The following is a 25,373-nucleotide window of genomic DNA, read 5'->3' as shown; positions in this document are numbered from 1 at the left end:
CACAATCTATCAAGAGTATATGGGTCATGAAAATTTTGATACTCAAAAATCAAGAAACATAAAATTTGTGCAGACACAAATGAAGGCCTCCCTGCACCACTAATAAGCCAAGAGAGTTGGAACTTGTTTCCGTGAATCGAAAAGGGTGGTATCGGCTCAGCACCTGTAGCTCAGTGGCTAGGGTGCCAGCCACGTACACTGGACCTGGAGGGTTTGAATCCAGCCCAGGCCTGCCAAACAACAATGACAACTACAACCAAAAACTAGCTGGGCATTTTGGCAGGCGCCTGTAGTCCCAGCTACTTGGGAGGCTGAGGCAAGAGAATCGCTCAAGCCCAAGAGTTTGAGGTTGCTATGAGCTGTCATGCCACGCCACTCAATCCAAAGCGACAGCTTGAGACTCTGTCTCAAATAAAAAAAAAAAAAAAATGGTGTGATCAACTGTGTTTCTTGGAAGTGAAATAATAGACCATACACAGTCTATCACTTTCCCAGTGACTCACATATAGGAGTTATACTTTTCATTAAGAATAAATTTTACCTCAAAAGAATAAAAAAGGAACAAATATCAAACTATTAATATTATGCATGCTAAAGTTTTTAAGTGATGTGTACTGGTAGCTCCATTTAATTTTGGAAAGGCATCAAAAAGTAAGATAGAATGATGGATGGATAGATGGAGAGGCCTGTGATGAAGCAAGCACCGCAAAATGTCGACAGTGGAATTTAGATAGTGGGGCATTTGAGTGTTACACGTTTTCAACTCTGCTGAGCATTTACATTTTTTCATAACAATATGTAAGGGAAATTTTCAAACATTTAACCTGCCCCAAACCAACTCATTCCAATCCTGCCCAACAGCTCCTCTTCCCATGACAGCCATCATTTGGTTTTGCCTGACTTGTTTTGGTGGAAGAATATCAGGGGTCCTCAAACTTTTTAAACAGGGGGCCAGTTCACTGTCCTTCAGACCGTTGGAGGGCCGGGCTATAGTTTAAAAAAAAAAAACTATGAACGAATTCCTATGCACACTGTACATGTCTTATTTTGAAGTAAAAAAAACAAAACGGGAACAAATACAATCACACCACCTCATGTGGCCCTTGGGCCATAGTTTGAGGACCCCTGGATCCGTAAGCACAGCTCTATCTATCCTGAAGGAGTTGCTCCTCACCCACCCCAGCCACCACCCTCTTCACTGCATTGGGCACGTCTCCTAACTGCTAAGTTTAGGCTTCACAGCAATCAGATGAATCCTTCTAAAACATTCCCTCCCACTGAATCTCCTCCCCCACCTACTCCATTCCCCATTCCATCCATACAGACCTCCCTGCTGTGCATTAAATATGCTGTGGTCCTCTGGACTTGCTGTTTCCCTGCCTGGATTTTTCTCCCTTCTCTTCAGCAGGGCTTGTTCTCACTTTATAGCTCTCTTACTGGACAGTCCTCCCTGAAAATCTATCTTAATACAGCAGCCTCTCCCGTCACATCCCCTACCCTGCTTTTATTTTTCTTCTTAGTTCTTGTTACCATCTGACATGTTCATCATTTTCCATGACCTCCCCACCACCACCTCCGGGGACCACTATAATTAAGCTCTAATAAGGAACAGGAATCTTTGTTCACTTTACTACCATGTCCTACTATTTGTTGAATTAATGCATGAACTAAACAAAATGTCACTTCTTCAGATAGCTTCCCAGATCATTCCCCATGCCCTGCAGTCTCCTCTACTTTATTACCTGATTTTACCTTTTCCATAGTGCTTAATAATAGCTATTTGTTACATATTTATTCTGTCCCCAACCCTAACAGAATGTAAGCTCTGTGGGCAGAGACCATTTCTTGCTGACTGCCATATTCCCACAGTGAAGACTCCAGCCCAGAGTTAAACCTCCTGCCTAGTTTAAACTCCACCCAGAGATTCTGGATTCCCATCGTTGTCTGATTTTTCCTGTTCTGTCTCTATTATCACACAATGTGATAGAGCTGAACTCACCATCTCTGAGGTGTGCTCTCCCTCTTACACCCCAAAATGCCTTGCCTTCCTGCTTAAGGCTCCTCCTCTGAGACAGCCAAGGGTGTCCAGCAGAGCCAGGGGTTCACCTGCCTAGACTCCCTGGCACTTCTGGAGTACCCAGAGGCCAGGAGCAGCTCTGCCTCTAGAGGGCAGCACTCCTCAAGACTCAGGAGAGTCTTCTCAGGTACCAGCTTCAAAGCTCTTTCAAGGGAGTTCCCTGGGAGTCTAGTTAAGAAGGCTACCTTCTGAGAGCACACCCTTGCTGTGGCCTCCATCCATCTGGCAAATCAGGCTGGGGCCAGCCAGGTCCCAGGCCAATGATGAAAGAGACAGCCCCTGCCCACTCTGGGCCCTCTCTGTGAGCTGGACTGGGGAAGCAGGGATGTGAAGGAGAGTGCCTGGCTCAGTTCAGGGCAGGACAGCTTTCTGGAGGGGGTGGCATCTGAGTACTAATGGATAAATAGGAATTTGCTAGGGACAGGCAATGAAGGTATGGAGAGTGAGAAGTGCAGGTGCAAAGGTCCAAATGTGAGACGGGCAGGCAGTGAGCAAGTTGCACGTGGCTGGATTTCCAGGGTGGGAGAGGTCTTGTGTGTTAGGGGGGTTGACGTTTAATCCAACAAGATCCCTTGGAGGGCGTTAAGTAGGGTGGTAGCATGGATGGTTCTGTGCTTTGGAAAGAGAGCTTTGGCCATACTTGGGAAAGAGTGGAAGGGCCAACATTTGTCAGGAAAACCAGTTAGGAGGTCCCTGCTCTAAGAAGAGAATGCAATCTTGAACTAAGGGGGAAAATCCAGGAATAATTTGGAAATGACCCGCAAACAGAAAAGAATGTTAAACGAAGGCACATACAGGGGCTCTGGAGTTAACCTCCATAATGGATCATGGACAAATTACACTTATGTCCCAGCTTCCTCATCTGTAGAATGGGAACGACAGTAATAGTACCAAGAGTTAATAGGATGGCTCAGCACCCGTGCTCAGTGGTTATGGCACCAGCCACATACACCCAGCCTGGAGGGTTCAAACCCAGCCCAAACCAGCTAAACAATGACAATTGCAACCAAAAAATAGCCAGGCATTGTGGCAGGCGCCTGTAGTCCCAGCTCCCTGGGAGGGTGAGGTAAGAGAATGGCTTAAGCCCAAGAGTTTGAGGTTGCTGTGAGCTGTGATGCCACAGCACTCTACCGAGGGCGACATAGTGAGACTCTGTCTCAAAAAAAAAAAAAAAAGAGTTACCAGGATGTAAAAGCTTAGGCCAGAGCTTGGCACTCACGTTACTCAAAAACTGTTAATTGGCTCAGCAACTGTAGCTCAGTGAGTAGGGTGCCAGCCACATACACTGACGCTGGTGGGTTTGAGCCCGGCCTGGGCCTACTAAACAACAATGACAACTGCAACCAAAAAATAGCTGACATGGATGGAGCTGGAACATATTCTTCTTAGTAAAGTATCTCAAGAATGGAAGAAAAAGTATCAAATGTACTCAGCCCTACTATGCAACTAATTTATGGCTTTCATATGAAAGCTATAACCCAGTTATAACCTAAGAATACGGGGAAGGGGGAGAGGGACGGGAAGGAGGGCGGAGGATGGGCGGAGGGAGGATGATTGGTGGGATTACACCTGCGGTGCATCTTACAAGGGTACATGTGAAACTTAGTAAATGTAGAATATAAATGTCTTAACACAATAACTAAGAAAATGCCAGGAAGGCTATGTCAACCAGTGTGATGAAAACGTGTCAAACGGTCTATAAAACCAGTGTATGGTGCCCCATGATCGCATTAATGTACACAGCTATGATTCAATAAAAAAAAAAAATAGCCGGGTATTGTGGTGGACACCTATATTCCCAGCTACTCAGGAGGTTGAGGCAAGAGAATCACTTAAGCCCAAGAGTTTGAGGTTGCTATGAGCTGTGACACCACGGGACTCTACCCAGGGTGACATAGTGAGACTCTGTCTCAAAAAAAAAAAAAAAAATGTTAACTATGATTATGCAGCTCAGAAAACAGAAGAAAGGAATGTCTACATTGACTCTAAGGATTCTGGTCTGGACAACTAGATATGTGATTCTCTAGGGGTCCCAAAGATCATTTCCGAAGAAATGTGAAGTCAAAACTATTTTATAATAAAACATATTTTACTAAATTAAGACATCTGCTAACATTTTTACTGTGCTAACACTGTGATAATGCAAAAACAAAGGTTGTTGAAACTTTTAGTGCCTTAACATAAATTAAGGCACCAAACTACACTAGTAGTCATATTCTTCACTGCCATTCGCTCCCAGTTAAAAAACAAAAGCAGTTTCACGTAAGAATATCTTTCATTGGGCAGCGCCCATAGCTCAGTGGGTGAGGCACCAGCCACATACACTGAGGCTGGTGGGTTTAAGCCTGGCCTGGGCCAGCTAAACAACAATGACAACTGCAACAATAACAAAAACTTATCCAGGTATTGTGGCAGGCGCCTGTAGTCCCAGCTACTTGGGAGGCTGAGGCAAGAGAATCGCTTAAGCCCAAGAGCTGGAGGTTGCTGTGAGCCATGATGCCATAGCACTCTATTGAGGGTGACATAATGAGACTCTGTCTCAAAAAATATATATACATATATATCCTTCAGGGCCAGGGACAGTGGCTCATGCCTGTAATACTAGCATTCTGGGAGGCCAAAGCAGGTGGATCACTTGAGCTCACTAGTTCAAGACCAGTCTGATCAGTTGTTTAGCTGATCTGAGACCCCCCCCTACCAGAAATAGAAAATACTAGCCACGAACAATGGTGTATGCCTGTAGTCCCAGCTATTGGGGAGGCTGAGGCAAGAAGATCACTTGAGTCCAAAAGTTCCAGGTTGATGTGATACCAGGGCACTCCACCCAGTACAACAGAGTGAGACTCTGTCTCACCAAAAAAAAAAAAAAGAAAGAAAGAAAGAAAAGAATGACCTTCATGGTTTGGCGCCCATAGCTCAGTGAGCAGGGTGCCAGCTACATACATCGAGGCTGGCAGTTTAGAGCCTGACAACTGCAACCAAAAATAGCTGGGCGTTGTGGTGGGTGCCTGCAGTCCCAGCTACTTGGGAGGCTGAGGCAAGAGAATCTTAAGCCCAAAAGTTGAAGGTTGCTATGAGCTGTGGCGCCATAGCACTCTACCGAGGGCGACATAATGATACTGTCTCGAAAAATAAAAAAAGAAGACTATCCTTCATGAGGCAATAAAAGGAATAACTTAATTAGTAATTCATTGCTAAAATTAGATAGCTTAGATGTGTTTTGGGGGGGATGGAGAGACAGTCTCACTTGTCACCCTCAGTAGAGTGCGGTGGCATCACAGCACACAGCAACCTCACTCTCTTGGGCTCAAGTGATCCTCTTCCCTCAGCCTCCCGAATAGCTGGAACTACAGGCACCCACCATAAGGCCTGGCTATTTTTGTTTGTTTGTTTAGCAGGCCGGGGCAGGGTTCGAACCCACCAGTCTGGAGCATGTGGCCAGCACCCTAACCACTGACCAACAGGCACCCAGCCCCAGCTATTTTTGGAGACAAGGTCTCACTCTGGCTCAGGTTGGTCTCAAACTGGTGAGCCTGGCCTCCCAGAGTACTAGGATTCTAGGTGTGAGCCACTGCATCTGGCTAAATGTATTTTAGATAAGCACAGATGAAGAACAGGTTTTATTAAAAGGGAAAAATGTTTTATTCCTCATTTGAGAATACTGATTATCATTAAGTACTATTCATTCTTGCTTAGTTTCAACTCAGTGCCCCATGACTATAAAAATTTATTAAAAATACCCTGGCCAAAGCTTTGAACAATTTGAGCAACAAGATAAAGTATTACTGAACTATAATTCAAAATAAAAAATATCCAGGAGTGCATGCTAACAAGTATAAATGACTGAATACGTTAATAGGAAAGAAACAAATCTCCAGTGCATAAGAAATTCAAATAACATAGATACTTCACCCTAAGAAAGCGGGACCATAACTGCCCACTCCTTAGTGGCTGCACACAGTGACTTCCTTCCAAAGAGTCCAGTGTGGAAAAAGGAAAAAAAAAGAGTAAACTTAGAATGGAGAAACCTGGTGAACACTACCTCAGCCAGGTGATCAAGGTCAACATCAACAATGACAATAGTATGTACCTTTAATATGTGATGAAAATGGCACTGTACCTCTGTATCTTCCTCCCCAAATCCATATCCCCATTCTAACCATGAAAAAACATCAGATAAATCCCAATAGAGGGGTAGCCCATAAAATACTTGACCAGCACCTCTCAAAATTGTCAAGGTCATAACAAGTCTGAGAAAGTGTCATAGCCAAGAGGAACCTAAGGAGACATCACATCTAAATGTGATGTCCTATCCTGGATGAGATTTGAAAGCAGTAAAAAGACATTAGGTAAAAACTGCCATGCATGGTGAACCTGTGGTGTTAGCACTTTGGGAAGCTGACATGGGAGGATTGCCAGAAGTTGGCAGAAGTTGGATATCAGCCTGAGCAAGAGCAAGATGCTGTCTCCACAAAAAAACAATGTGGTGCAGGGCATAGTGGTGAACACCTGTAGTCCCAGCTACTTGGGAAGCTGAGACAGGAGGATCTCTTGAGCCCAGGAGTTGGAGTTTGCAGTGAATGAGCTGTGATGTCACTACACTCTAGCACAGGCAACAGAAGGAGACCCTGTCTCCAAAATAAATAAATAAAATAAAGACAAAAAAATCAAGACGAAGCCTATAGGCTGGGTGTGGTGGTGGCTCTGGCCTATAATCCTAGCACACTGGGAGGCGGAGATGGGTAGATGGCTTGAGCTCAGGAGTTCTAGACCAGCTGGAGCGAGCCAAGAGCAAGACCCAGTCTCTACTAAAAATAGAAAAATTAGGGGCGGCGCCTGTGGCTCAAAGGAGTAGGGCGCTGGTCCCATATACTGGAGGTGGCGGATTCAAACCCAGCCCCTGCAAAATTAGTCGGGCGTGTGGCAGCCACCAGTAGTCCCAGCTACTTCCTAGGCAGAGGCATGAGGATCACTTCCGCCCGAGAGTCTGAAGTTGCTGCGAGTTATGACGATGTCACGGCACTTTACCGAGGGCTACGGAATGAAACTCTGAGTCAAAAAAGAGAGAGAGAACGCCTGTAACCCCAGCACTTTGGGACGCTAAAGTGAGAGGATGCTTGAGGTTGGGAGTTCAAGGTTGCAGTGAGCTATGATGGTGCCACTGCACTTCACCCTAGCGAACTGGTGGGAGATGTGGGAGCCCAGCCGCGGGAGCTGGGACAGAATGGGACTCCTCTAAAAAAAAACACAAAAGAATCAAAAGCAAGTGTGGAAAGGACTTTGCCGGCACCAAAGCGCCAGAGGAGCACTAGTTCTATTAAAAGCTCGCAGGCCGGCCTGAGCAGCATAGCACAAAAGCCCGGGCCGGGAGCCGGCGACCAGGTGCATCTCGGGAAGGGCTCCCCGCCTGGCGGCGACCGCCAGGCCTGCGCGCAGCTCCGGGTCCCCAAGCCCTCTCCCACCTGTTCGCTTGAGGCCAGGACAGAGAAACCCCGACCAACCAGCGCCTGGCCGGAGCAGCCGCGGGTTCAAGGATCCCACGGATCCTCCACCCCGGGGGTCTTTGTTTCCGGAGCTGCCTGTCCTCCGCCCCACTGCTCCCGCCACACACCGGGTTTGCGGAGTATCATCCGCTGTCCGACTTGAAAATGAGCACTGGTGGGGAGCGCTGGGGCGGAGGTGTTGATAGATACGGCGGAGCGACCCCTCAGCTAGAAAATCAGGAAAGAAAAGGGAAGGCGCGGGACACGCCCCCTCCCAGGAGCGCTCGGAAGCGGGCGGCTCCCTCCGGCGCGGGCAGCTTGCGCGGGCTCCGCAGGGCGCGCTGGTGGTGGCGGTGGGGCGTGGCAGGGAGCGGCGGGCCCAGGGCCTGCACGTGGCGGCGACTGTTCTCCGCCCGCCGTGTCCCCGGAGGGCCACGGCGCTCAGGTGGAGGTGTTTTACCCTCTGGGGTCAGGGAGTTGAAGGTTGGGAGGGAAAAAAAGCGAGCGTGCGGCTTGGCGCGGACGTTTCCTGCGCGGAGACTGAGGGGGTGGAAGCTGTAGAGCAGCTGCAGGGCGGCGGGTGGGTAATTACCCACCCATGAGCAGGGTAACCTGGTCGGCGGTGCAGGAAAATTGGATTGACACGTATCTCGATCGCGGGCTGGAGATGCCTTCCGTGAACACAGCCATCTGAGGAATACAGAGCCAAACGCTTTAGCGCCTTGTTGGTCCTAGAGCCGGCACGCAGGGACTCATGCGGCCTGCGGCGCTCCCGGGCTGTGTTTACATTCTGCAGCTGCTCCACGTTGTGCTGCTGTCCCCGCCTCCCATTGGCCAACTCGTCACCAAAAGCTTTGCTCCTCCCGGAGGGGCGTGTCCTACTAGTCCCAGCGTCTCTCTGAAAAGACGCTGGTTCTCTGAGGCCTTGGCGGGACAGCCAGGGTGCGCCACAGGATAGCCACTTTCTGGCCATTCTTTGCGTGCCTGTGTCTCTTTCCATGGGCTGAACCCCGGGGCTGAGCCGCAGCCTGACAGCCCCGGGATACCGGAGTTGCAGTGGGAGGGGGCTTGCGCGAACTGGCGGGAGATGTGGGAGCCCAGCCGCGGGGAGAGGGGCCGCGAAGGAGAAGTTTGTGAGAGATTCCTTGCGTCCTCCAGGCTGCGCAGGCAGGTGAAATGAAGTATGGTGGACGCGGACGAAGGCTTGGGCAAGTAGACCCTCTAGACTACTCTCTGGGTGACGGGCGCGCAATGAACGCAGGGCGCAGCGCGCGGGCACGCAGGCGGGCGCGCGGGAGAGGGGAGCGCGCTGGCCGGAGGTGTCAGTCTGAGGCGCATGCGTGCGGGGCGGGCCCGGCCCGGCCTATATATTGGGTTGGCGCCGGCGCCAGCTGAGAGCTGAGCAGTAGCGGGTCTGGCGGTGAGGAGGTGCTGGGTGTAGGGGGTGTAGGGGGATGCGGGAGGAAAGAAAGCCCTGTTGGGCCGATCCACTACCGTGGGCGGGAGCCTCAGGGAGGAAAAGTTAGGGACACTGAAAACTAGACCCCTGGGGGAAAGGGGTTCCCGCGTTCCGTCCCTGTCAGGACTCCTGGCAGGGGACAGGGAAGCGGCTGGGGATGGAGGGCCGCCCTTAAGTGGGAAGTCACGAAAAAGCCCCTCATTCTAGGAGCTTCATTCTCCCACCCTCACTGGGGAGCTCTCCCGCGGGAGAAAGGATGGGGTCTGGGTCCCCTCCACTGAGAGAAGAGTTCCCGACCAGCCCAGTTCCCCCCTTTCTTTAAGTCCCTTTCTACCTTCCGTCCCCCATCTGTAGTCGGGGTCCCGGTACCCCTTCGAGCGGCGGGCAGGGCCGGTTGGGTCCGGGAAGGAGGGAAAGGAGACTGGAGGACGTGACACCAGTCTCAATTCCCTCCGCCCCCTGCTTCCCCGCCACAGCCGCTCTCCAAATTGGCGCGGAACCGGCTTCTCCACAGCGTTTCGCCTCCACAACCCCCTCTGCGCCGCTCGTCCACGACTGGCGGGGCGAGGGGGGCGCTACCCGATTCCCCCTCTGGGTGCACGGGGAGAGGGTGGAGGACCCAGAAAAATCCGTTTAGGCGGGGATATGCCTCCCAGAGCGTCCAGGGTGCTGGGAGTGCTGTGTAAATTTTTGGAAGACATTCGCGTTCCGGCTGTACATTCAGTTGAGGAAATGCAGACATGTGTCCAAAATTAATTACCACGAGCTAACAAATCTAGCACAGAGGACAGCATGTGATATGGTTCGGGCCACCTTCTGAGGGACTTAATTGTAACCTCCAAATCAACGTCTAAATGGCACTTGGAGAATATGAATGACAATGTACTTGACTCTGGTTTTTCTCTTACCCCCCTTCAGAGGTTTTCATACACTTGGAAGAAGAGAATGTCAAGACGAAGGTAACAATATTTTTCTTGGAGCCATGTTTCAAAATTAGTTGCTACCTTTGACTTACTAATTAAACTTCCTTTTTAAAAATTCACCACAGTAGCCGTTTACAAGCTAAGCAGCAGCCCCAGCCTAACCAGACGGATTCCCCCCAAGAAGCCCAGATAGTCCAGGCCAAGAAGAGGAAAACAGTCCAGGTGATTTAAGGAGAAAGAAAACGGGAGGAAGGAAATTCCTTGCTAGGACAGTAGTTTACCAATGGTCTTTTCTGTCTTCCAGGATGTCAAAAAAAGAAAAGAGGAGGTCACCAAGAAACATCAATATGAAATTAGGGTAATGCAGGATGGGGCTGGGTGATTTAGGGGAAACAAATACAAGACAGGACAAATAAGAATAGGACTGAGTGTTACTGTTTACCAGTAGAGAAAAGTACTGGGCCATTTTTAACTACTCTAGAGGTTAGCAGTATGGTGCTTATCTTTGGGTGATTTTATATGTGCTTGGATCCTACTACAGCTGCAGAGTAAGCGTGCGTTGAAGCAGCTGGTTCCTTTTTATAAATCCCTCCCTCTTGGAGCTAGCTGCCTGGTGCACCAGAACCCGCCTAATCTGTTGGATATACTGCTCTTTGTTCCCTCTCAGACTACAGTGAAGGGTCCTAATAGCTGCTTCTTGGGCATAAATAGGATATGAGATCACCGACAGCCTGGCACCCAGCTCTTTGCTACCTCTGCTTCCTATGTGTTGTACAGAAAGCACTTTAGAGACAGTGATTCCCCTTGAAATCAACATTACTGGTAAAAGGATCCTTTAATTGATCCCACTTGATTCCAATTTTAAGGTTTTACTGTAAGTATTCAAAAGTATCAGCAGGCTTAACTAAAAAGAAAAAGTTTTTTATTTAAAAAAGAAAAAAAAAGGTGTTCCTGCTACTATTGCTAAATACAAAGAACTGCAATTTTCTAATTATGAAAATGGTTTGTACTTTAGACTATAGATGCACTTTATTATTAGTCTCCTTCAATACCTAACGTCTTACTAGAATTGCATTTTTTTTTTGTCTAAAAATATCCTTACTCTTTATAAAGACAGATATGAGCTATATGGCTTGTTTATAAAACATGAATGTCAAATTGGCTTTATTGTCTGCTATGTTAAGCTAAAACTACACACTGTTTAGACATATTAGCTTTCATTTTTGAAAGAGCCAGGACAAAAGCTAATAACCTTAGCTTGCTTCCCATTGCACAAATATTCTTTTTCATTTTTTTGACAGAATTGTTGGCCACCTGTATTATCTGGGGGGATCAGTCCATGTGTTATTATTGAAACACCCCACAAAGAAATAGGAACAAGCGATTTCTCCAGATTTACAAGTTACAGATTTAAAAATCTTTTTATTAATCCTTCACCTTTGCCTGATTTAAGGTAAGAAAAAATTTAGTAGCTTTTATCAAAGATTAAAATTATACCGATTTAATATATGACACTATTTTGACTTATCTTTTGCTTTCATTACAAAATAGAAAAACTTGTAAAAAATTGATTGCTTCACTAATATTTAAGCATTTATCATCTTATCTGTGTTATTTTATCTGAATAGTACTATTTGCAAATGATGTGGTATTAAAACATTGACTATAAAATTATTTTCATTTGCTTGCTGAGTACAAGACTTAGCAGGACTGAATTTTTTAATGGAATTTGACTTATCTGTATTATCTGTATCGACTTATCTGTATTGCCAAGATGGAAGCATTTTAACATGTACAGTATTTTCAACTAATATATCAACCTTATTTCTTATCAAGATTAATTAGGTTTACACTTTTTTCTGGTCCATATGATTAAGAGGTACAGCTTATGTAAAATATATAGTATAGTAATTTATGTTTGCCTTTAATAAGCACATAAATGGAATCTGACACTCGTGAATCCCCCTTCTCCTGTACTCTGTCCCACCTGACTCCACTATAGGTAGCGACTACTGTACACAATCTATTTACAGGTGATGGAGACTTGTCTCTATTGTGATCATATGCTTTAAAATATTTGACTTTTACTATTGCTCTTGAGAAAACATCGTTCTCTCTTAACAGTAACCTTTATAAATAAGTTGGACTAGAAAGCAACTTTTGAAACCTACCAATTTAGGCTGGGTGCCTGTAGCACAGTGGTTACAGCACCAGCCACTGCAGCGGGGCTGGCAGGTTCGAGCCCAGCCCGGGCCAGCTAATCAACAATGACAACTGCAGCAAAAAAATAGCCGGGCGTTGTGGCGGGTGCCTGTGGTCCCAGCTACTTGGGAGGCTGAGGCAAGAGAATCGCTTAAGCCCAAGAGTTTGAGGTTGCTGTGAGCTGTGACGCCACAGCACTCTACCCAGAGTGACATAGTGAGACTCTGTCTCAAAAAAAAAAAAAAAGAGGTGGCGCCTATAGCTCAGTAGGTAGGGCACCAGCCCCATATACCAAGGCTGGCGGGTTCAAGCCCGGCCCAGCCAGCTAAAACAGTGACAACTGCAACAAAAAATAGCCAGGTTGTGGCAGGTGCCTGTAGTCCCAGCTACTCGGGAGGCTGAGGCAAGAGAATCGCTTACGCCCAAGAGTTGGAGGTTGCTGTGAGCTATGATACCATGACACTCTACTGAGGGTGACAAAGTGAGACTGTAAGAAACCTATCAATTTAGATTATCACAGTCCAGGTTCTCACTGTCTTATTTCAGGTCTATACTTTCTGGTGCAAAAGAAGTGGTTTTAAAAATTAAAGTAGAACGTTTTTCTAATTTAAGAACTTCTTTCAAGTTCTAATTGGAAGTTGGATTTCAATGTCTAAAATCGAATTTATTCTTTGTGAGACAGACAGCTTGTATATTATGTAGATCATACCATTTAAATTATGTCTCCCCCTTCCACAGCTGGGGGTGTTCAAAGGAGGTTTGGCTAAACATGTTAAAAAAGGAGAACAGATATGTTCATGACAAGCATTTTGAAGTCCTGCATTCTGACCTGGAACCACAGATGAGGTCAATACTTCTAGACTGGCTTTTAGAGGTATGTTCCAGCAATGTAAATTTACTTTTTCTCTGTATGCTGGAAAAAATATTTAGATGTGTGCCCTCAGGGTATATTATCCATGGCCAGCAAGCCATCTTTGGGGGGTTATTGTAGTTGAGAGTACCCTAAGTGAAAAATGACTTGTCTATAAGAGTGAAATCATATGGACACAGCCATTACATACAACCAAACCCAATGCAGTATTCCTGAGATTCTTGGGTATTATTACTATGTACCGAGTACCGTTCTAGGTGCCAAGGATACTTAAGATGGATGGAATGTAAGGTGGACTAGGTTTTGAATTCTGCTGTGCAAAGAAGCAAAAGAAGCAGAACTAGGCTTCAGGATCCTCAGAAGTCAGTCCTTTTCTGCATTACCAAAGTCAAATCATTAGGAATCCTAACTTCTGTGTCCTAAACCATAATAAGGCTTTGGATATTTAAAAGCCCTAAGCCCTCTAGGCTCCAGGTCATTTCTCTTTATTATATAAAGATTTATACAACATCTATTCCTTTCAGAAATACATCGCACCATTAATTTAAAGGAATAATAGTGATCTTGAAGCCCTTATAGATCTGTCCTAGAATTTTCTCTCTTGTTTAGGCCTATTCTCTTCAACTTGATAATAATTCTTAAAAAATCTCTGAAATTATTATTGATGAAATGATTACTTTTCTTAATGTCAAACTGATTTTCTTCCAAGCTTTGGATATTTTCTCTGTAGTCTGTTTTTTAAGGTAGACATAAATGAGGGAGAAAGACTAAGTTTTTGGATGTGGTTAACACATGGCAGAATAGAACTCAGAAGCTATCAGGGAAATTTTTAGGACTACAAAATGTCCTCTTGCATCAGGTCCTTATTCTGACCGGAACAAAAGACTGAATTTTAAGGCCGGGCACAGTGGCTCATGCCTGTAATCCCAGCACTTAGGAGGCCAAGGGATTGCCTGAGCTCATGTGTTGAAGACCAACCTGAGCAAGAGCGAGACCCCACCTCTAAAAAATAGCCAGGCGCTGTGGCAGGTGCCTGTAGTCCCAGCTACATGGGAGGCTGAGGCAAGAGAATCACTTGGACCCTAGAGTTCAAGGTTGCTGTGAGCTAAGATGCCATGGCACTAGGGTGACCAAGTCTTTTTTCTTTTCTCAAAAGAAAAAAGAGACTGAATCATGTGGTCATAAGAAGGTAGTTGGGACTTTTTCTGAATGTCTATAGCAGGCGTCCTCAAACTTTTTAAACAGGGGGCCAATTCACTGTCCCTCAGACCGTTGGAGGGCCGGACTATAGATTTTTAAAAAAAACTATGAACAAATTCCTATGCCCACTGCACATATCTTATTTTGAAGTAAAAAACAAAACGGCAACAAATACAATTCACACCGCTTCATGTGGCCCGCAGGCCACAGTTTGAGGACACCTGGTCTATAGTGATCGTGTAGTCAACTTAAGCACAATTAATTTTTTTTCCTTTTTTATGTTAGACTAAAATTTATCCAGTGATATTCTCTCCAACTTCTATTCCTCCCTAAATATGATTATATATGTAAAAACAATGAATATATGGGCTGGCCATGATTCATGCTTATAATCCTAGCACTGTGGGAGGCTGAAGTGGGAGGATAACTTGAGTTCAGGAGTTCAAGACCAGCCTTCCTGGCAAGAGGGAGACCTCGTCTCTACTAAAAATAAGGCAGGCAGCCGGGCACGGTGGCTCACGCCTGTAATCCCAGCACTGTGGGAGGGAGGATTGCTTGAGCTCAGGAGTTCGAGGCTTGTCTGAGCGAGAGTGAGACCCCGACTCATGGAAAAAAAAAATGGAAAAACCCAGCCGGGCGCCACAGCGAGCGCCTATAATCCCAGCGGCTTCAGAGGCTGAGGCAGCAGGATGCCCACAGCCGGAGTCTGAGGTTGCAGTGAGCTACGATGCTATTGCCCTCTGCTCAGGGCATAGGGTAGAACTCTGTCTCGACAAAAAAAAATAAAAATAAAAAAATAAGGCAGGCATTATGGGCATAGTGGGCACCTGTATTCCCAGCTACTCAGGAGGCTGAGGCAGGAGGATTGCGTCAGCCCAGGAGTTTGAGGTTGCTATGGGGTAGGCTCAGGTTATGGAACTCTAGCCATAGAGACAGCAAGACTGTCTAAGAAATAAAAACAATCAATCAATTGCACTGTTAGACTCTATTTTGTCTTAGTAGATTCTTTGTCTTGGAATGAAAAGATGCTTCAACATTTGAAAATCTTAGGAAAAATCCTAAGATCTCAATAGATGGAAAAGACATTTTTTGAAATTCAATATCCAGTCTTGATTTTAAGATGTGTAGTCAATTCCTTAACACATTAAATGTTTATTAGAAACTCACTATCTCTGTCCTTCTATTTCTTCATCCCTCAAATGGGGACAATGATACTGACTTTTTGGAGTTACTGTGAGATTAAAATCTTTCTCTACAATAAGCATAGAAATGACATATACTATTTCTTATTAACAATAGTGAAAAATTTGAGCAATTCCCTCAAAGTGAGAAACAAGGGATAAGATATAGGTTTTGTCTATTGCCAATGTTACTCATTCAGTATTCTTGTATAATTCTTTTTACTTTTATTTTTTATATTTTCCTCACTCTTGCTCAGGGTGGTCTCAAACTCTTAAGGTCAAGCAATCCACCCACCTCTGCCTCCCAAAGTACTAGGATTACAGGAGTGAGCCACTGTGCCTAGATTCTTCTATACTTCTTAACCAGTCCCGTAAAATCTTTTTAAAAATAAGGTAAAAACGGGCGGTGCCTGTGGCTCAAGGAGTAGGGCGCCAGTCCCATATGCCGGAGGTGGCGGATTCAAACCTAGCCCCAGCCAAAAAAAAACCCACAAAAAAAAATAAGGTAAAAACATGTGAAAAAAGTTATAAAATCAATAAGAGTAATAAATAAGGATGGTAAAAAGATCTATTTATCCAATTAGTATGTGTTAATTTTTTTTCCTGTCTCTTATCTTAGTTTTGGTATCCTAAAAAGCAAAGTCTGGCTTAAAAGTATTCTGAAGTCTTGTGTGCTGAGAGATGACTTTCTAATTTGGAAAAATTCAGAGGATAATATTTAAATATTTGGATTCTTCTCTAGGTATCTGAAGTATACACACTTCATAGGGAAACATTTTACCTTGCCCAAGACTTCTTTGATAGATTTATGTTGACACAAAAGGATATAAATAAAAATATGCTTCAACTCATTGGAATTACCTCATTATTCATTGCTTCCAAACTTGAGGTAAGTTCTGAAAGTTTAACCATGGATGTATTTATCCCAAACTTTTGTTATTCTAATCCACACGTTAATTCCAGAGAATTCTATTATTTTTTATATTCCATAGGAAAGGTGAGTGGTTCTGTTCCTCGCTGCATTTTCTGAACATTCTTATGGAGATGGAAGTTAAACTGTCATGGTTCCCTATATAGTCTAAGGGGTCCTCAAACTTTTTAAACAGGGGGCCAGTTCACTGTCCCTTAGACGGTTGGAGGGCCGGACTATAGTTTAAAAAAAAAAAAAAAAAGAACAAATTCCTATGCACACTGCACATACCTTATTTTGAAGTAAAAAAAACAAAACGGGAACAAATACAATCACACCGCCGCATGTGGCCCACAGGCTGTAGACCCCTGGAGCCTATTGTAAGTCTCTTGTCTAAACAATTCTGGGATTAATATGTAGGTGAAATGTTCCATTGCTCATTCTGCCAAACAAAACATATTGCTGTTGTCTTTACATACATAATTATGGCACATGGATTCCACAAAATGAAAACTTATAGCCAATCAACTGAAAAAAATGCTATGGTGAGATAGAATACTGGTTTATCTAGCCTAATATATATATGTATTTTTTTGGCCGGGGCTGGGTTTGAACCCACCACCCTCGGTATATGGGGCCGGTGCCCCCACTCCTTGAGCCACAGGTGCCGCCCATAGCCTAATGTTTTTAATCTGACAGAAGGCAACTCCTTTCATGCCTGAGATTTTCCATCACACAATCTCAAAATTTACTTTTTAAAAACAATACATTATGGATATCATCAATACTTTCATCTAAAATTTTTGCAGCTGGTGTAGTGGCTTAAGGTAATTGCTGAAATAATTGAAAAGAGCAAGTAAAGTTTTAGTAAGAAAAAGTTTAATATGCACAGCGAGCTGAGCCCTGTCCTAGTCACTACAGGCTCTATGGAAAGCACAGTTTTGTTTTGTTTTGTTTGAAGACTCGCAACCTCAAACTCTTGGGCTTAAGCAATTCTTTTGCCTCAGCCTCTTGGGTAGCTATGACTATAGGTGCCTGCCACAATGCCCGGCTGTTTTTAGAGACTGGGTCACGCTCTTGCTCAAGCTGGTCTCGAACTCCAGAGCTTAGGCCAGGCGTCCTCAAACTTTTTAAACAGGGGGCCAATTCACTGTCCCTCAGACCTTTGGAGGGCCAGATTATAGTTTAAAAAAAAAAACTATGAACAAATTCCTATGCACACTGCACATATCTTATTTTGAAGTAAAAAACAAAATAGGAACAAATACAATTCACACGGCTTCATGTGGCCTGTGGGCCACAGTTTGAGGACACAGATTTAGGCAATCCACCCACCTCAGCATCCCAGAGGGCTAGGATTACAGGCGTGAGCCACCGTGCCCAGCCATAGTTTGGGGTTTTATACCCAGCTCTGAGTAGTATCAGCTGCTTATTGGACGTCTCCCAGGGTCTTAATTCTGTTTGCAAAACAGCCCACCTGCAAGTTCTTAATTAGCTTCATTCCCATAACTGAGCACAGGTCAACCTGACACAAACCAATCTAAAATACCCACTGAGCACAGGTCAACCTGACACAAACCAATCTAAAATACCCTAATCATATCCATCATGAGCCTTGCTCATCTCTAGCTACCTGCCTTAACGCTGGTATTCTGAGGGCAGGAGAGGGATTGTGATATGTTACTTTCCTTAAATGTATTTTTCTTTCTCTTTCAAATGTATCTTTCGAGTTTAAGACTATCCTTTCAATAGTTCCAAATTTGGCACATAAATTTGTATTCAGTCTACCCTTACCTGAAATCATACTGTTTCGATTATCTTTCTAGACTGAAAGACTGATCTTTAGCCTGTTCTGCTCTGTGGCAGTCATCTCTTCTAATCCTTCAATCATTCTAGTTCTTCTCTGGACTGCTAAGACCAACCTGTCATCAGCCAAACTACACAAAATCAAATTCTTTGACTATACATATTTTTGTACTAGGGTAAAGGAAATGCTTGTTCCTAGAACCCATTTTTCTTGTTTTGGTCTGACCAACATACTAGGCAGCCTTAAAACAAGTTTGGCTTTATGTTTTTAACTGAAATAATTTAAGATACTCTAGTAGTGTTAGTTTGTTTTTGCAGTTTTTGGCCGGAGCGGGGTTTGAACCCACCACCTCTGGCATATGGGGCCAGTGCCCTACTCCTTTGAGCCACAGGCACCGCCCATAGTGGGTTTTTATGTTTGTTTTTTGGGACAGTCTCACTATGTTGCCCTCAGTAGAGTACCGTGGTGTCACAGCAACCTCAAACTCTTGGGCTTAAGTGATTCTCTTGCCTCAGCCTCCCATATAGCTGGGACTACAGGCACCTGCCACAATGCCTGGCTATTTTTTGTTGTAGTTGTCATTACTGTTCAGCTGGCCTGGGCCAGATTCAAACCTGCCAGCCTGGGTGTATGTGGTTGGCACCCTACCCACTGAGCTACGGGCACCGCCCATCTAGTAGTGTATTAAACTAAAATTTAGGGTCAGTTCTATAAGAAGTCATCTTAATGATCATTATAGTTGCTAATTTCAATACTTAAATATGAGAAATCTTAATTACAAGGTTGTTTTAGTTATAGAATTATTTTACTGACATTTATAATCACTTTGTGAAGCCTATATGTGGTTTGGGCATATAGACAGGTCCCTACTTGCCATGGTTCAGTTTAGGATTTTTCAACTTTTTGATAGTGCAAAAGTGCTTCAGTACAATCCTTGACTCATGATGAGGGGTTTACATCCTGGATAAGTTGAAAACATACTAATGATATTTTCAATTTATGATGGGTTTATTGAGATGTAGCCCTACCATAAAGTGAGGAACATCTGTAATTTTTATTTTAATCTTAATCTCAAAAGGAAATCTATGCTCCTAAACTCCAAGAGTTTGCTTATGTCACTGATGGTGCTTGCAGTGAAGAGGATATCTTAAGGATGGAACTCATGATATTAAAGGTAATAATAATTATGTCTTTATTTCTAATTGCAACTTAGTACACAGTAATTATGACCTAGACTCAAATATTACAATGTAAATTGCCAAAACTGAGGTGTTTTGCTATTAGGATCCAGTTCTAAGACGTTAATGCATGAAAATATTAAGTTATGACTGGGAGGGGAATTTACTTAACTTCTAAACTTTACTATAAAATGTGGTGTATATATATGTCTACTATATTCATTAACTGGCATTTTTTACTTTTGTTAACAGGCTTTAAATTGGGAACTTTGCCCTGTAACAGTCATCTCCTGGCTAAATCTCTTTCTCCAAGTTGATGCTCTTAAAGATGCTCCTAAAGTTCTTCTACCTCAGTATTCTCAGGAAACATTCATTCAAATAGCTCAGGTACTGACATTTATATGGAATATATGCTAATGTTATAGTTAATTACAGGTTTGTTTACCTTATAGTCTGAAACAAGCTATACAACAAAATAATGGTATATTGAATTAATTTCCTCCTTAATTGACTAGAAGAAAACTTTTTTTTTTTTTTTGAGACAGAACCTCAAACTTTCACCCTGGGTAGAGTGCCGTGGCATCACAGCTCACAGCAACCTCTAAGTCAAGCGATTCTCCTGCCTCCACCTCCCAAGTAGCTGGGACTACAGACACCTGCCACAACACCTGGCTATTTTTTTTTCTTTTTTTGGTTGCAGCCATCATTGTTGTTTGGCAGGCCCAGGCTGGATTTGAATCCACCAGCTCAGGTATATGTGGCTGGCGCCTTAGCCGTTTGAGCCACAGGTGCTGAGCCGACTAGAAGAAAACTTTTGATGCATAAAATCCTGTCCCCAATGTTTGTTGCGTAATAATTCTAGAAAACAAAGCCCTTAAATTTATAAGTCCTTTCATTCTTTAGGAATTCAAACTAGTTCTTTTTTTTTTTTTTCCCCTGGCCGGGGCTGGGTTCGAACCTGCCACCTCAGGCATATGGGGCTGGCACCTTACTCCTTTGAGCCATAGGCACCGCCCTCAAACTACTTCTTGATATAAAAGGAGAAAAATATTTTTCAGCCAGTTGTCTCTATTTTATTTATTTATTTATTTTGAGACAGTCTCACTATGTCACCCTGGGTAGAGGGCTGTGATGTCACAGCTTACAGCAACCTCCAACTCTTGGGCTTAAGCAATTCTCTTGCCTCAGCCTCCCAAGTACTGGGACCACAGGTGCCCGCCACAACGCTCGGCTATTTTTGGTGGCAGTTGTCTTTGTTGTTTGGCAGGCCTGGTTGGATTTGAACCTGCCAGCTCTGGTGCATGTGGCTGGCGCCCTAGCCACTGAGCTACAAGCACCGAGCCTATTTTATTCTTTATATTTGAATATACAAGGTTCCCATTCAAGTTAAATGTTGGGATTTAAGTTATTTTGTTAGCTTGTTTTTGTTTTGAGACAATATCTCACTCTTATCATCCTGGGTAGAGTGCCATGGTGGCATAACTCACAATAACCTGAAATGCTTGGGCTCAAGTAATCCTCCTGCCTCAGCCTACCAAGTAGCTAGGACTATTGGCACCCACCACTACCCCCAGCTAATTTCATAGAGAGAAAATTTCATAGAGAGAGGGTTTCACTTTTGCTCAGGTTGTTCTCAAATTACTGAGCTCAAGCAATCTACTTACCTCTGCTTCCCAGAGTGCTGAGATTACAGGTGCAAACCACCATGCTAGGCTGTTAAAATTTTTTTAACTTAATTTCAAATCAAGCCTTTCTAGGTCAACATATAACAAATATTTTACAAAGTAACTAACTGGAGGAAGAGAAGGATTCCATTCTTTCTTGTCCACTTGTAATATTTTAAGTGTTGTATCTGTCATATACAAAAGTAAAGAAAATGTACATTCTTATCTTGTGTTAGGATGTGAAAAATCTTACCTATGGAATAGAAAGAACTGTGGCAATCTGGGATGACTATTAAGTAACAGGTTAAAATGTGTTTTTAAATTTAATAAACACATTATGAATACTAAAATTGGATAACCAATAAATATTTTATTTTTATTTTTTTGAGATAGGGTCTCACATTCTTGCCCGGGCTGGAGTACAGTGGCATCATCACAACTCAGAGCAACTTCAAACTCCTGGCCTCAAGCAATCCTCCTGCCTCAGCCTCCTTAGTAGCAGGCACCAGGCACAAAGCCAGACTAAGTTTTTGTATTTTAAGTAGAGATTTTTTTAGCCTCACTCTTGCTGGTCTTAAACTCCTAAGTTCAAGGGATCCTCCCTCCTTGGCCTCTTGAGTGCTAGGATTACAGGCATGAGCAATTGTGCCTAGCCTAGAATTAGTTCATTTAGTAAAACCTTCTCATAAAGATTTATTAATTTTTCAGTCAGAATTCTTAGCATTCCCAGATTGTCATGGGCAGTCATACGCTTTTGAGGGAGTAACTTTTGATAAACTGATAAACAGTATAGAGACAGTTTCTAGAGATACATTGTGGTAATACTTCATTTCTAGTTCCCAGTTCTACTGTTTCTACCACCTTCTTGACCAATGAGGGCAATTTAAGTTTTATTCCACTGCATATATCATCTCAAACCCCTGAAATCTAGCTCTTTTATACCATTCTAGTGCTACTTGTTCAGCTTTCTCACTGACTGGATTTTACTGCCTCTTAACTAATTTCCCTGCTTATAATTATGTTCCCTTCTAGTCTGTCTGCTTAAGACTAAGGTATCTTTCTTGAAATTTACTGATTTAAAATCTTCTAGTAATTTCAATAATCAGCCTATAAAGTTCTGATTTCTTAAAGACATTTTACAATCTCATCTAAACGATGCCTCTCTCTTGACACCTCTCTCTCTCACCCCTTTTGTTTAGATAGAAAGGAAAGGTATTCCTTGCTTATTTCATATTTTCTCACCTTAGGAGTTCTGAACTACTGGGAACTGAGTTCCAATTAATGTTCCTATACCTAGAACATTCTCTACTTCCTGGCTACCTTACCTTTTAAGGGTTATTTAAGGCATTAGAGGCCTTCAATGTCTTTTCCAATCTGAATTAGGTCTCCTTCCTGCTGGTATATAGCAAACTGCATTACAACAGTCCTTTCCTTATACCATTACCATCCTCTTACCTACAATCCCGAGACTTGACTTCCTTCAAGTTGGTGGCTTATTTATCTTTGGATCCCTTAAGTTTTAGAAAGAGATGTGTCGTACTTGTCCTTATCCTAAATTACTCATACTTTTGTTTTTCCTTTGTAGCTTTTAGATCTGTGTATTCTAGCCATTGATTCATTAGAGTTCCAGTATAGAATACTGGCTGCTGCTGCCTTGTGCCATTTTACCTCCATTGAAGTGGTTAAGAAAGCCTCAGGTAAGATTCTGTATTTTGTTGTCTTACCTGTTTTCAACTTCTAATGGGATTGTAGTCTCTGAACCATAATAATCCTGCCTAACATGAATTTAAAACTTTAGCAGAAAAAATTTGGCAGTTTAATGATTCTGTCTTTAAGTTACAAGTATTTTCCAATCCTCAATATTTATCTACAAACAAAAAATAAGACCAAATGGAATTTAAATCCCTCTGGAGTACATCAAAACAATTATTGTTCTGCTTTAAGAGTTCTTGGGAATTTGACAAAGTCAACATCATCTGTAGAAAGTACTGGTTAAGAAGTTCTGCTGTCCTTTGACAGTTATGGTATAAACACAGTTTGAGAATGGTAACCTGTTTTGATTTGTTAAAACTTAGTGATTTGGATTTGTTTTGGTTTCTTTTTTTTTTTTTTTTGAGACAGAATCTCATTAAATCTCATTTTTTTGAGACAGAATCTCACTCATCTCTGGGTAGAGTGCCGGGTCATTACAGCTCACAGCAATATCAAACTCTTGGGCTTAAGTGATTCTCTTACCTCAGCCTCCCAAGTAGCTGGGACTACAGGCGCCCGCCACAACACCCGGATATTTTTTGGTTGTAGTTGTCATTGTTTGGCGGGCCCAAGCTGAATTCGAACCCACTACCTCAGGTGTACATGGCTGGAGCCCTAGTGGCTGAGCTATAGGTGCCTAGCCTATTTTGTTTTCTTTTTAAAATGAGTTTTTAAAACAACTATTGCAAAATGTAGAAGCAGGAGCAAGTATGTTAGACACATGTAAAATAGTTTCTTATATACAACCTTCACATTTTTCCAACTTTTTTTATATAGGTTTGGAATGGGACAATATTTCAGAATGTGTAGATTGGATGGTGCCTTTTGTTAGTGTTGTAAAAAGTACTAGTCCACTGAAGCTGAAGACTTTTAAGAAGATTCCTATGGAAGACAGGCATAATATCCAGACCCATACACATTATTTGGCCATGCTGGTATGTTTTTTTTGTGGGATTTTGGTCTTGCTGTCTGTACTGATTAAGTCACTAAAACTGATAGAATATAAGACTACTACTTGACACAGTTACATAATGTGCCCATTAAAAGCTAAGTTCTACTGAGCACACTGATTTCAAAATGTAGGCAAGTTGGTATTACTCTGAACTCAAATATCTGTAAAGTGTATCAAGATCAACACCAATAGTCTAGGTGAGGCTTAAAATAACATAAAAATATAAAGATACGTAGTAAGCAGTTCAAATTATTGAACCTTAGAATGACTATTCTCAAACACATAAAGAGACCATCGTATTAGAACTCTGACCATCAATGCATGATTTCTTTTTATGTGTAGGACGAAGTACATTACATAAACACCTTCAGAAAAGAAGGACAGTTGTCACCAGTGTGCAATGGAGGCATTATGACACCACCGAAGAGCACTGAAAAACCACTAGGAAAACACTAAAGAAGTTAACCAAACAAGTTGGAATTCAAGTACAAGGTAGAAGTTGACATAGATGAACTCCTAAAGTTTTTAGGAAGATAGTGCTGTGATTTGTACTGGCCAATACAGAAGTTACACTGCCATTCTGTGATGAAAAAACTTAAAATTGGTACTAAGGAAGAAATTTAATTCCTATGTTAGCTGTTAAAGAAACAGCAGGACTTGTTTACAAAGATGACTTCATTCCCAAGGTTACTGGATAGAAGCCAGCCATAACTCATGCCATAGCAGCTCTTTTTTTTTTTTTTTTTTTTGGATCCAGTGTTACTATGTTTATCTTGATAAACTAGGAATTTTATCATTGAAGTTTTACCTTAAAGGGTACATTAAATGATACATACTTTGAATCTAGCTTTTAGATTCTCAAAATTCCTACAATCTAGGCTAGTGCAATTTGGTTCTTGAAAATAAAACTTATTTACAAAGGTTTAGTTTTATGATAAGGTGACTAATTTATCTGATAGCTGCTATAGCAAGCTATTATAGGAAGTTGAATTTCTATAAATGGTGAAACTAGTTTATTTGCCTTGCCATAATACATTTTTTAACCAGTATGGCTTAGGTGAACATGGTGTTTAACCTGTGCTCTAAATAATGGGAGTACCAAAGAAATAATAAACAAAATAAATGCTGTGGCTCCTACTTCTGGGGCTTTACCCAACTTAGATTGCTTTCTAATATAACCTTTTTGTGTACTGCAATTTGACTGAAAAACTTAAGTACCCTTTCAAAACTATTTATATGAAAAAGTCACTTTATTTTTCTAAGATGTCCTTAAGGACTTCTTAAATTTAGTGTGACTAAGGCTTTATTTATGTTTGCAAAACTGTTAAGCTTTGTCACTTTGTCCTTTATCTCAATGCAGGATTTTTAAAGAGGACCTTAACACTTGACTAAATTCTATTTTCTTAAGGCAAAAGTATTAAATGTATACTGACTCCTAGAAATCTATTTATTAAAAAAAGCTTGACAAAAACTTGCTGTATATAGACCAGCTACTTCTACATGCATATTTTAAATTAGCTTTTAAAAAAAAATTTCAGCCTCAGAAAGTAGATTTAATTAGAAAACAAATTATATTAGATTTATTTTGTTTCCAGACATGTGAATCTCTTCTCCCTTTGAGGAAATTATAAATTTAAGCTATTGTTATGGTATGAAGTCTTCTGTACAGATTTTAAGCTAATATTTCAGTATTTTGTCTGAAAAGAAAACACCA

General features: G+C 42.7%; 1 protein-coding gene across 3 annotated transcripts; it reads left to right on the top strand.

Annotated features, from left to right (window-relative positions):
* Positions 1–8,472: 8,472 nt before the first annotated feature.
* CCNE2 (cyclin E2) lies at positions 8,473–25,251 on the top strand. 3 transcript variants are annotated; one of them, XM_053558985.1, is made up of 12 exons: positions 8,473–8,768; positions 9,938–9,978; positions 10,068–10,164; positions 10,247–10,300; positions 11,244–11,395; positions 12,883–13,018; positions 16,139–16,285; positions 19,192–19,287; positions 19,544–19,678; positions 22,541–22,652; positions 23,485–23,642; positions 24,002–25,251. In XM_053558985.1, exons 2-12 carry the CDS (start codon positions 9,965–9,967, stop codon positions 24,113–24,115), a joined length of 1,215 nt encoding a protein of 404 aa, XP_053414960.1. In that variant the 5' UTR covers positions 8,473–8,768; positions 9,938–9,964; the 3' UTR covers positions 24,116–25,251. The 3 variants fall into 3 exon arrangements, with proteins under 3 accessions (XP_053414960.1, XP_053414961.1, XP_053414959.1); XM_053558984.1 differs by lacking the exon at positions 8,473–8,768 and adding an exon at positions 8,777–8,980; XM_053558986.1 differs by lacking the exon at positions 16,139–16,285.
* Positions 25,252–25,373: the final 122 nt, after the last annotated feature.

The sequence above is a fragment of the Nycticebus coucang genome, chromosome 13 (assembly GCF_027406575.1).
Source record: "Nycticebus coucang isolate mNycCou1 chromosome 13, mNycCou1.pri, whole genome shotgun sequence".
Classification (NCBI taxonomy): domain Eukaryota; kingdom Metazoa; phylum Chordata; class Mammalia; order Primates; family Lorisidae; genus Nycticebus; species Nycticebus coucang.
Note: the sequence above shows the minus strand (reverse complement) of the source record. Positions and strands in the feature narration are given on the sequence as shown.

Excerpts from the sequence above, each read along its gene's own strand:
- CCNE2 (XM_053558985.1), top strand. Across the intron at positions 19,288-19,543 it reads TGGAACTCATGATATTAAAG|GCTTTAAATTGGGAACTTTG; the intron begins GTAATAATAATT and ends TTTTGTTAACAG. Across the intron at positions 19,679-22,540 it reads CATTCATTCAAATAGCTCAG|CTTTTAGATCTGTGTATTCT; the intron begins GTACTGACATTT and ends TTTCCTTTGTAG.